The sequence below is a fragment of the Lepidochelys kempii genome, chromosome 4, assembly GCF_965140265.1.
Source record: "Lepidochelys kempii isolate rLepKem1 chromosome 4, rLepKem1.hap2, whole genome shotgun sequence".
Lineage (NCBI taxonomy): Eukaryota > Metazoa > Chordata > Testudines > Cheloniidae > Lepidochelys > Lepidochelys kempii.
The window spans coordinates 23,311,129-23,323,381 of NC_133259.1; the positions used below are offsets into that span (position 1 = coordinate 23,311,129).

General features: G+C 41.3%; 1 protein-coding gene across 8 annotated transcripts in view; it reads left to right on the plus strand.

The window, feature by feature from the left end:
* Window positions 1-11,913, plus strand: part of SMARCAD1 (SNF2 related chromatin remodeling ATPase with DExD box 1) — a 78,599-nt gene extending 66,686 nt beyond the window's left edge. For 7 of the 8 annotated variants that reach the window (XM_073340708.1, XM_073340713.1, XM_073340712.1 and 4 more), the window contains 10 exons: window positions 665-800; window positions 1,775-1,912; window positions 2,264-2,359; window positions 4,592-4,709; window positions 4,914-5,035; window positions 6,177-6,365; window positions 7,604-7,722; window positions 8,558-8,740; window positions 10,398-10,507; window positions 11,331-11,913. In XM_073340708.1, the coding sequence (XP_073196809.1) occupies window positions 665-800; window positions 1,775-1,912; window positions 2,264-2,359; window positions 4,592-4,709; window positions 4,914-5,035; window positions 6,177-6,365; window positions 7,604-7,722; window positions 8,558-8,740; window positions 10,398-10,507; window positions 11,331-11,392 (1,273 nt within the window). In that variant the 3' untranslated portion in view covers window positions 11,393-11,913. The remainder of the gene's footprint in view (window positions 1-664; window positions 801-1,774; window positions 1,913-2,263; window positions 2,360-4,591; window positions 4,710-4,913; window positions 5,036-6,176; window positions 6,366-7,603; window positions 7,723-8,557; window positions 8,741-10,397; window positions 10,508-11,330) is intronic. The other variant, XM_073340716.1, reaches the window with a different exon arrangement.
* Window positions 11,914-12,253: the final 340 nt, after the last annotated feature.

Genomic DNA, 12,253 nt, shown 5'->3' on the forward strand with positions numbered 1-12,253 from the left:
TGCCCCATCCGCAGACACCGCCCCTGCAGCTCCCAGAAGCAGCGGCATGCCACCGCGCCCCCCCCCCCCAGCTCCTATGCAGAGGCGCAATGCTGGGCGGCTCTGCATTCCGCCTTGTCCACAGCCGCCGCCCCTGCAGCTCCCATTGGCCACGGTTCCCGGCCAGTGGGAACTGTGGGGGGTGGCACTTGGGGTGGGGGCTGCATCTGGCCCTGGTCCTGGCTGCCCATACACATAGGAGCCAGAGGGGGAACATGGCGCTACTTCCAGGAGCCTCACGGAAAGCCCCTGACTCCGCTTGCTGGCTGGAGCGCGGAGCGGGGCAAGTCCCTGACCCCGCTCCCTGGCGGGAGCTCGAGGGCCAAATTAAAAGGTCCGGACATGGCCCGCAGGCGGTAGTTTGCCCACCCCGTAGTAGATATTGAAGTTCTATATTGAGAATTGATTATGGAGAATATCAGCTTCTTTTTTGGTATTCTGTAATTGTCAACTCCAAACTGTTGTGGTTGGTCTCTTTCAAAGATACTGCTTATTGGGACATTATCATTTTGTTTAAATGTCTGTTATGTCATACTTTTAGGGCTTATAATTTCAGTTTAAATTGCAGTATAACCTATGTTAATGGAGGTATTAAACAGTCACTTATTATATATTCCTCTGATAGGTATAACTCCGCAATTAGCAGTGCAGATGACCGTAGTCTGTTTCGCCGGCTGAAGCTTAATTATGCAATCTTTGATGAGGGTCACATGTTGAAGAACATGGGTTCTGTACGCTACCAGCACCTAATGACAATTAACGTAAGGGATTTTTTTTCAAGTAGTCCTACCCTCCATTTACTCGTGGGGGCGTGATGAAATTTTGGGCTGAAACAAGAAATAAAATTTTTAATATAAGGCGTTGTATGTTTCAAATTTAGGAACACGATTGCATGCAACTAAATGCCAGTCTGCATATAGAACTGGTTCCTACTTTGGTAACTGTAAATGGAGATATATTTCCCAACTAAATATAAAGCATCTTATTCTTACAGGATCTTCCTAAGGTAGTAGTTAAATTTTAGATTTTGCTTGATTTCAAAGTATTACTGAAATATAAATTGTCTAAGATGCAATGACCACCTGTAAGTAGTTCTCAAACTATAGAAAAGAGATTGTGCCAAAATGATAGGGTAGTTGGGTGTGTATGAAGGGTTTACTACTCTGGTTAATATAAATCATACAAATTATGACTTTGTAAGAGGTATTTTGCTGATGAGCTGTTTGTTAAACTCTTTGAAAACATGCCATGGTTTAAAGTTGGGGGAGGAAGAAACATGAGGATTTCAGGTGTCACTTTTCAACTACAATTGACTTGAACAGAAGAAAGGTATACAGCAAATCTCATGAGGTAAATTTCCAACTTAACCCTTTCAAAAAGTTCCAGTCTACCCAGCATTTCTTGTAGAAGAAGCAAAATGTGGCTGTAAGACAGATCATCCATTCAGAAAACTTGAGGCATGTTACTAGGTTGGGCCATGGTGAAAATTTCCACGTGGCATGCTCTGCTTATTTTGTTAAGAAGCTAACATCACTGGAAACTAGTCTATTTGATGCATATTGTGGACATGAAATATATGGTTGGAAAAAGGGATAGAACTGAATGCTAAATTCCTGTCTTCTGTGACTTTTTCAGCACAAAAAGTTGCCTAAGCTATTCTTTAGAAGGGAAATGATGATTGCTCTGGTAGTCATGTTGTGTTGTTTTTGTGACTTTTTTCATGTTGGTCAAATAGGCAAAGAATCGTCTGCTGCTAACAGGAACTCCAGTTCAAAATAACCTGTTGGAATTAATGTCTCTGTTGAATTTTGTCATGCCACACATGTTCAGTGGTAGCACCAGTGAAATCCGGAGGATGTTCTCTTCAAAAACAGTAAGCAGTAAAAATACTTATTTCAAAAGCATACTTTCATTGCTGTAATACTCCTTTTTTATAAGGTTTGGTTTAGTTATTAACCTGTTACGGGACCTTGGTACACCCTTGAAAACATCACATCCAAACAGACTAAACCAAATGGGTGAGATTGTATTGTATCTCGGTGTCCCAAAACTCTTGTAAATTTTGGTTACATGAGACCAAAGGAGGGCACTTTTTCCCCCTCTCTGGCTCCTGGGTGATTGCATGCTCCAACCTGAGAGACAAACTAAGTAATAATAATGGTATTAATAGAGTTGAGAGTTTTCACGTTATACAACTTTACATTTTTTCTCATATTTTTCTTAGAAAGCTGCTGAAGAACACAGTATATATGAAAAGGAGAGGATCGCTCATGCGAAGCAGATCATAAAGCCATTTATCTTGAGAAGAGTAAAGGATGAGGTAAATCTGTTTACTTGCAGCTATGCTAATGAATATGAAGTGATGTTGTAGCCGTATTGGTCCCAGGATATGGAAGACAGGTGGGTGAGGTATATCTTTATTGGACCAGCTTCTGTTGGTGGAGAGGACAAACTTTCGAGCTTCAGAGAGCTTTTTGTCAGGTCACTCTGTGAAGCTTGAAAGCTTATCCCCACTCCATGAACAGAAGATGGTCCAATAAAAAATATTACCTCACCCAACTCATCTCCCTCAATGGATATGAAACATTTTTATTTTTGTAATGTAAAACATTGAGAACTCAATTTTAGGAAACGTAATAGCAGTGAAGGCATTGAAAATTCTTATAGTATATGCAAGAACCTGTAAGGGTTGGGTGCGATTTTTCTTGAGCCTCTGTCCCATACCTTAGACCCAATCAGTCCACTTTTCTTCATCACCAGAAATCTACAACTCCTTCCCAGTCACCCCACCCCAAAAAAATGAGGCTTGAGCTACTTTTCTTCTTCCATGAGTTACTCTTCTATTCCTGTTAGAACTTTACTTTTTGCCCATACTGCTTCTGGTGCTTATTGTTTCCTGCCTCTTTCTGTTTACAGCATTGTAAGTGATTGTCCTGATGGCATCTCTGAGATTTGCTGTACTGTTAAGCTGTAGCCACCAAATGAGTGGCCTCACTTATCACAAAGTGCTATTTTGCTTCACAGTAACATCGTTTTAATCAAAAGATTAACTGCATGTATACGGTATAGCTGCAACTGTGGATTTAAAGTATCTTGGGGTCCTCAAGGCCTTTTTTGTTCTGTTTAAGAACCCAAAGACTATTAGAGTGCTTGGTTCTGTCCCTGATAGAAGTAGCTTGTCACTGGCCCCTTCCATCTAGAATTGCCTGCATGTAAGAATTGAACAAATTTTAACAGCATTAGCATTCTGAAGGGTAGAAATTTAATCCTTATAGAATCATAGAATATCAGGGTTGGAAGGGACCTCAGGAGGTCATCTAGTCCAATCCCCTGCTCAAAGCAGGACCAATCCCCAATTAAATCATCCCAGCCAGGGCTTTGTCAAGCCTGACCTTAAAAACTTCTAAGGAAGGAGATTCTACCACCTCCCTAGGTAACACGTTCCAGTGTTTCACCACCCTCCTAGTGAAAAAGTTTTTCCTAATATCCAACCTAAACCTCCCCCACTGCAACTTACCTTGCTGAGGTTTCTTCTTTCCCTGTTTGTTAATGTGCTCCCTTCACTGCTTAGTGTCATCTGTTAATAGTTAGTTAATTATCAGGGGGTAGCCATGTTAGTCTGTGTCCACAAAAACAACAAGGAGTCTGGTGGCACCTTAAAGACTTCTAGCGACACCATCAGAGGACCCAACCACATCATCAGAGGCTCATTCACCTGTGCATCTACTAATGTTATATAGGCCATCATGTGCCAGCAGTGCCCCTCTGCCATATACGTTGGCCAAACCGGACAGTCCCTATGTAAAAGAATAAATGGACATCGGGAATGGTAACATACAAAAGCCAGTAGGAGAACACTTGAATCTTCCTGGACATTCTGTAACAGATTTGAAAGTAGCTGTACTTGAACAAAAACACTTCAGAAACAGACTTCAAAGAGAAACAGCAGAACTAAAATTCATTTGCAAATTTAACACCATTAATTTGGGCTTGAATAGGGACTGGGAGTGGCTGGCTCATTACAAAAGCAGCTTTGCCTCTCCTGGAATTGACACCACCTCATCTGTTACTGGGAGTGGACTATATCCAGCTTGATCGAACGGGCCCTGTCAGCACTGGTTCTCCACTTGTGAGGTAACTCCCATACCTTCATGTGTCATTATATGATGTTTGCATCTGTAATTTTCACTCCATGCATCTGAGGAAGTGGTGTTTTACCCATGAGAGCTTATGCCCAAATAAATCTTAGTCTTTAAGGTTCCACCAGACTCCTTGTTGTTTTAGTTAATCAAGGAACCCTAAGCAGAGATTTGTCTGATAAGTAGGAAAATACTTTCCAAATATTTTTAAAAATAGTTCTTCAACTTTGCAGTCTATCCGAAGTCCACTTTGGTCAGTGAAAAGACTGAATGATTTTTAATGGTCTGGGATCAGGCCCCTAAAGAGTTGCTCTTAAATACACATTGTTGCAGTTCACCTTGTGGGCAATGCACAATTTCAAACCATTCATAGTAATGGTTATTCACTTGAAATGTTTATCTTGTCTCATCAGGTCCTTAAACAACTACCCCCAAAAAAAGATCTTATTGAGTTGTGTGATATGTCAGAGAAACAGGAACAGCTGTACTATGATCTCTTCAACAAACTAAAGAAATCTTTTGACAGCCAGGGTATGTGAGGGTCTGGTTGTTTTTCCCAAACTGTCTCTTAAATTGTACTAATTTTTGATTTGTGGAAACATCAAATGCTTATTAAAAATAAACATATTAGATTTTAGAAACCTCAAGTCATAGTTGCATAGATTAAATGTTTAATTTTTTTATTTCATTAAATCAAATGTGTGGAAATGATTGCAATATTTTTTTTGGCCATAGAGAAAAACTCAGAAATGGGCAATGTCATGATGCAGCTTAGAAAAATGGCAAATCATCCTCTCTTACACCGCCAGTATTACACAGCGGACAAACTGAAGATGATGTCAACGCTTATGCTCAAGGTAAGCTCATAGGATTCACAAACGTACTGTAACTTCTCTGCATTCTTCTTTTCAAGATCTCGAATGAAGATGTTTGGGTGCCAATCGCTTGATTAGAAGTACATATTTGTGAAACTTGATTTCATTAGATTTTTTCCAGTTGCATCTATCCAATGCCCAGATTGCACTGCAGGCATTTTAAAATTTGAAAATAAACTTCCAGATCAGCTCTAAGAAGACTTGCTTAGGAGAAGACATTTCTGGCCCCACATTAGACCACTTTTCGTCAGCCACCTCATTTTCTAAATTGACCCTTCTCCTTCATACATGAAAAGCTTGGGAGAACAGTTGGGTCTGCCAGCATTTCCTGAAGGTCACCAAATGCGGGCTGTGGAGAACCGAAGTGGGGAAAGCATATGTACATGAACTGTCCTTTTCCTAATTTGGCTTTGATTAACTCGCACTGTGTTTTGGATTAGATCTCTTTCTAAAACAAAAAAGTTAAGAACCCATCTGAAAATATAATAGGCTCCTGAATAAAAGTATAAATGTAACCAGTTTTTAATGTGCACGTGTCCGCTGCACCTGGAGCCAATGGGGGGGGACTCCAGATGGGTGGTGATGTAGTTTGTCTCTTCTCCACCACCCCCCAGTCTCCCCTTCCCATTTTTTAGCTATGGCTCTTTTCCTTTCCTCTTCGTGCCCAGGCATGACATCCCTCTACCCGCACTACAACCTGGGCAGGGCTTCCCATGTTTTCTACCACTCGTCCAGGGATTGGACTCCCCAGGAAGGAGTATTTCTTAAGGGAAAAGATCTCACATAGGGATAAAAGGTTTGAGGGTGTGTGGTTGGTAGCTAGTGAAGTAAAAAGTCTCCCCAGTAGTTCTTCATAATTCAAGCTTCTGTAGAATCTTACCCCAGATGACAGACATCAATCCTCCACCCTCTCCCATAAACAGAACTTGCAGAGTTAATTTTGCATTAGACCCCTATGACCCAAATTAGTGTGTGCGCACAGGCCTAGTTTCTGGTGCTTTTGTTGTCTGCAAAAATATTGGATGCAACTGTAGTTGCGTAGTCTTACTGGCTCTTAAGGGAAGTATAAATATGCCTACAGTGGAATGCATTATATTCACTTTGTTACCTTTTTTACTTTTAGGAACCCACGCATTGTGATGCCAATCCTGACCTCATCTTCGAAGATATGTCTGTGATGACAGATTTTGAGCTGCATTTGCTTTGTAAACAGTATGCTAGTGTCAGTGACTTTAAGTTAGAGATGGATACCATTTTGGATTCCGGAAAATTTAGAACACTAGAGCGCATCCTCTCTCACCTTAAAGACAAGGTTTGTACTAAAAGAGTATTCTAGATTAAATGTCTTCTGCTGTTCACAACTTTGTTTACCACTGATTTACTGAATCCCTATTAACAAGCAGCTTTTACATGCTAACTGGATTTTTCTATAGAATATTACAGGATATCTTATGACTTTGTGGCACCTATTTGATAGAACTGTAGTGCTGTTCCGTGTCTCACATGCAGTTGATTTGATAGTGGAAATGGCAGTCCTGCAAAAGTGTTCAAACAAGTGTGTTTAGGGTTGCTCAGTGTTCAGTGCTAACAGTAATGAATCCTATTGCTTTTCTGAAAAAGCTGTTTTTTACCTTTTGTACTAATAAATGGGATTTGATATTCTAGTGTGTGTAAAACTGTGCAAAAATAATATTTAAAGTTTAGGGAAAACTAAATGTTTTTCCCTGTTGTCTCCAATAACTAGAATATTCATCCTGGGATACTACCATAGTCTCTGAAGGTATGTCTCCACAGCAACTGGGTGGTGTAATTCCTAGCATGGGTAGACATACTTGTGCTAGCTCCACTCGAGCTAACACTCTAAATATAGCAGCGTGGCCATGGTGGCACGAGTGACAGGTTGGACTACCTGCCCAAGTATGTACACATGTTGTTGGGTGGCATTGTACTCGGGCGGCTAGCTCAAGCCGCCACCTCTGCCATTGTGGTCACTCGGCTGTTTTTTGCATGTTGGCTCAAGCAGAGTTAGGAAGGAGGGGGCGAAGATGATGGTGGATTACAAAGACAAGATTATGATGTTCATTACTTTAGGCATTTGTACAGGTGCCTCAGACAGTAATGACCAGCAAGGCTATGTCTCTTGCCTGTTGCAAGGAAAACCATTGAAAAATAAATCTATTTTAGTAAAAGTATTACTTGTGGGGGGTTTTGTGTGTTTGCAGTTGCATCAATAAGAGATTTTACTGTATTTAACTGCTAGTGCCCAAATTACGTAAATGTTCAAATTTGGATGCCTAAAGTTAGTATTCTAAATATATGTTTTGGCACCTAAATAAAAGTGAACTGTTATTCTGGGATGCTAAACACCCCACCTCTGATTGAAAGTAGACCACTAAAATAAAAGTACCTAAATATGGATTTTGGTGGCTGATCTAGGCATCGAAGTTGGAAAATTTAGGCCCAAATGTAAAGTGCAAATAAGTGAGTTTCTAATAAAACATTTATGTAATTAATGTCTTCCCTATCTGACTTCTTTTCCTCCTTCCCCAGGGTGATAGAGTTGTATTGTTTAGCCAGTTTACTATGATGCTGGACATTTTAGAAGTTCTCCTAAAACAGCAACAGCACCGATATATTAGGCTGGATGGGAAGACACAGATTTCTGAAAGGTAAGTGAAACTTTCTTTGCATGAGGAGGGAGTAAGTTAATGCAGATGTGCCGTTGTTTTTCCCACAAAGTTGAGAATTTCAAGTGTAGATACTCACTACAGCAATGGGAGGGGTTCTCCCATCATGTAGTTAATCCACCTTCTCCTTAAGAGGTGGTAGCTAGATTGACGGAAAAGTTGTTCCGTCAGCCTAGCACTATCTACATGGGGGGGGTTGTTTAACGAGGTTGCTCAGGGATGTTGATTTTTCACACCCCTGAGTGACATAGCTGGATTGACTTAACTTTTGAGTGTAGACCTCCCTGTCCCTCCACCTGGCTCTCCTTTCTCCACTAAACCAAATTTGAGTTTCTTGTCTTCACCGGCTGGTCCCCTGATATTCTCCTCTTTCGTATCTTCCCTTTGTTTCTTTAAGCATCGTCCTCTCCACTCTCCCACGGATGCCAGTCAATGCCCTCCTTGGCTTCTTCCACAATCTTCTCTACTTTTTCTTCTGTCACCACCTATTTGTAGAGTGCCCTTCTGAGCTGGTTTGGAAGGCCACTAACCTCTCTTCACTCAATTTTCTCCTCCTTAAGACCCTCTTTAGCCATCTGATAGTGATTAGGATGTGAGGCTCTTGGGAGTAATGTATTTTCACGTGTAAATTGGCGGGGGCGGGATGTATTTATATTAAAAACGTGGAACTGAAAAGATATCTCTCTCCATCCTAACTGCTTTGCTTACATGTTGATTTCTCCCTCCCACCCCCCATTACTCTGTCTGGAAAACAGCTATTGTAATTAACGAAATTGTTTTTCACAAGGCATGATTTGTGTATGCTTCAATTTTGTAGGATACATCTGATAGATGAATTCAATACAGACATGGGTATTTTTGTATTCCTGCTTTCGACCAAAGCTGGTGGCCTAGGAATAAATTTGACTTCAGCCAATATTGTCATTCTTCATGACATTGACTGCAACCCTTACAATGACAAGCAAGCAGAAGATCGATGCCATAGAGTAGGTCAGACCAGGTAAGTTTTTAATTAATATTACACAAGCAAACTGAAGGAAGATTTGTATGCGGCGTGTGTTTGTCTCTGCCTGCTCTATAGTTTGGAGATGGTGGATATTAGGGAGATGGAAGAAAAGAGAATGAAGGTACACCAGACTCTCACTAGAACACGCGTCTACACAGTGCTAAATCGCATATGAAGAGGTCGCAGCCGTGAATCCCAAATTTAATTACTTTAATTGGAAGTCATTTTAACACGGTCCGCGCTACAACACGGTTAACGCGGTACCGTGCATGGATCCCAAATCCCGCGTTCTAGCCAGTGTCCGGTGTCTTAGAAAATAACGTGCTGAGGAGAGTGGCAGGCAAGCGGAGGGTAGACAGAGTGCACATGGAAGAAATTAGAGGGAAGATGAACTGGGACTTGGATAAGCGGAGAATGCATGTTTGAGGTGGGTTGTATGTGCGATAAGAATCGGAGAAGAGCAATCAGCAAAGAAAGTATGGGAGAAAGATGGCAGCAAGAAAGGCCATGAAAGACTGAGGATATGGTGGAAGGACTGTCAGGGTATGTCTACACTACGAAATTAGGTCGAATTTATAGAAGTCGTTTTTTTAGAAATCGGTTTTATATATTCGAGTGTGTGTCCCCGCACAGAAAATGCTCTAAGTGCATTAACTCGGCGGAGCGCTTCCACAGTACCGAGGCAAGCGTCGACTTCCGGAGTGTTGCACTGTGGGTAGCTATCCCACAGTCTCCGCTGCCCATTGGAATTCTGGGTTGAGATCCCAATGCCTGATGGGGCTAAAACATTGCCGCGGGTGGTTCTGGGTACATGTCGTGAGGCCCCCGTTCCCTCCCTCCCTCCGTGAAAGCAGCAGCAGACAGTCGTTTCGTGCCTTTTTTCCTGGGTTACCTGTGCAGACGCCATACCACGGCAAGCATGGAGCCCGCTCAGGTAACAGTCACCGTATGTCTCCTGGGTGCTGGCAGACGTGGTACTGCATTGCTACACAGCAGCATCAACCTGTTGCCTTGTGGCAGCAAACAGTACAGTAGGACTGGTAGCAGTCATCATCATGTCCGAGATGCTCCTGGTCACCTCTGTGAGGTCGATCAGGAGTGCCTGGGCAGACACGGGCGCAGGGACTAAATTTGGAGTGACTTGATCAGGTCATTCTCTTTAGTCCTGCAGTCAGTCCTATTGAACCATCTTATGGTGAGCAGGCAGGTGATACGGATTGCTAGGAGTCCTATTGCATCATCTTCTACCGGGCAGGCAAGAGATGAGGATGGCTAGCAGTCCTATTGTACCATCTTCTGCCGAGCAGCCGTGAGATGTGGATGGCATGCAGTCCTTCTGCACCGTCTGCTGCCAGCCAAAGATGTAAAAGATAGATGGAGTGTATCAAAACAAGAAATAGACCAGATTTGTTTTGTACTCATTTGCAAACCACCCCCTTGGGCACCTCCTGTCCCTTGTACGTGGGAAAAGAAGTGAAGTGAGGAAGTGATTGCACTAATTTGAGAGAGTTTGATTTTGGCAGGCCTTGGGTAGGCATGACAACTTTCTGGGAAGTATCAGGCTAAATAGCTCCAAATTGTGGAAAGGAGCAAGTAATTCTGAATTCACAGTAATGATATAAAGGACTTAATCCTCTTTTTTGTGTTTCAGAGAAGTACAAGTCATAAAGCTAATCAGCAAAGGGACTATTGAGGAATCTATGCTCAAAATCAGTCAGCAGAAGTTGAAGCTAGAGCAAGATATGACTGCAGTAGATTTAGGTAAGTCTTTATTACTCATATTAGTTGATGTCATGCTTCATAGCTGTTCTCGATATCAGTGGTTCTCAAACTTTTGTACTGGGGACCCCTTTCACACAGCAAGCCTTGGAGTGCGACCCCCCCTTATGAATTAAAAACACTTTTTTATCTATTTAGCACCATTATAAATGCTGGAGGCAAAATGGGGTTTGGGGTAGACGCTGACAGCTTGCGACCCCCTATGTACTAAGCTCTCGACCCCCTGAGGGGTCCTGACCCCCAGTTTGAGAACCCCTGCTCTATATAGAACTAAATAAATTTGCTACTTCTCCTTAAAGTGCAATTTTACTCTGAAAACTGAGTCCTTGGTGTTGAAAATCCAAACTGCTTCCCGTGTCCCCTGTTGCATTGTCACCTAGCTTTCTCTTAACTTCTGCAATGCACTTATGTAAAATAGAAATTAATATTAAAAATGCCACCAGATGTACTGTACTGATTATATTCGCTTTCCTAGTTAATTCAATAAAAACCTTAATTTTTATATCACTTGAAGCTGCCCCAGAACTCACTACTGGAATAACACAAATGCAGGGGCTATGCTGTGGAATGTAAGTCCAGCTTGCCTCTGAATACTCTGGGCATGGTGGATGATTACAGTTGATTAATTTAGTAGTGAAAACCCAATGGTGTTGTACACATTGAAAGAGCTACAGTCAAGTCAAGGGGGAGGGACTTCTTGTTGAAGTGTAAAACTAGACAGAGCCTTACTGCTTGGATGAACAGGATTTATTCGTGTGAAATGTTTTCATTAATGCAGCACTAATGCTTTGCTTTTATTCTGCAGGAGAAGAAGGGACCATTCCAGCAGATATAGCCACATTATTAAAAGCTTCATTAGGTCTGTAAAATGTAAATAACATAGCTGTGGATTTCACTGGCGAGAAAAAGGCAATGTGGTACACCCATGGACTTTGACGTAACTGGTGACCATAAGTTTTATGAACATTTATAACTTTTTGTAATTCCTTTACTGTATTTCTCATGGTATTGAAGATTTTTAACACTGATAGAATTCTCCAGATGCTTGAAAACAAAATGTGTAAATGCCACACACATACGTAGTGCATAAAATGTTGAATAATCCATATTTTACAAAGCAGTTTTAAAAATGGGGACCTAGTTAGTGATCACTTTACCAGATCTGCTAATGCTTAAGATTTGTCAGTATTTTTGTAATTATTTCTACCTCCCAAATATATATAAGAACTGTCTGTTTCACTGGATAATGTGTGTAGATTTTTTTTACATGTGCCTTATTTGACAATGCTCATGTCTGTTTATGCTTGTTTTTGTTCATTTGAAGTACCGTACTGTTTTTGTATCGACTTGTTCAAATAAAATTGTCTAGATGACCAGGGTCGTCTTTTATTTGAAACAATGTTCCACTTTATCGGTAGGAACAAAATAAAAAGAAGCAGCTTTCAAACTAGTTCAGATATTCTACTTTAACTACTCTTTGCTTAATCAAATATTGGTAGTATTTCATTTGTACTGCACTCAGAACTGTGCTGAGAAATATGGATGTAAATATTGGGTTCCTGCCCTATAGAGCTTTCAGCCTAAGGCCCTGATCCTGTAAAGACTTTATGCACTGAGAGTACTGGGTAGTTCTGTTCATTTCAGTGGGACAACTCACTGTGTAAAAAGAAGCATGTAAGGCAAAGATTTAATTAGGGACAGGGCACAAGAGAAATCAAAAACCAAGGT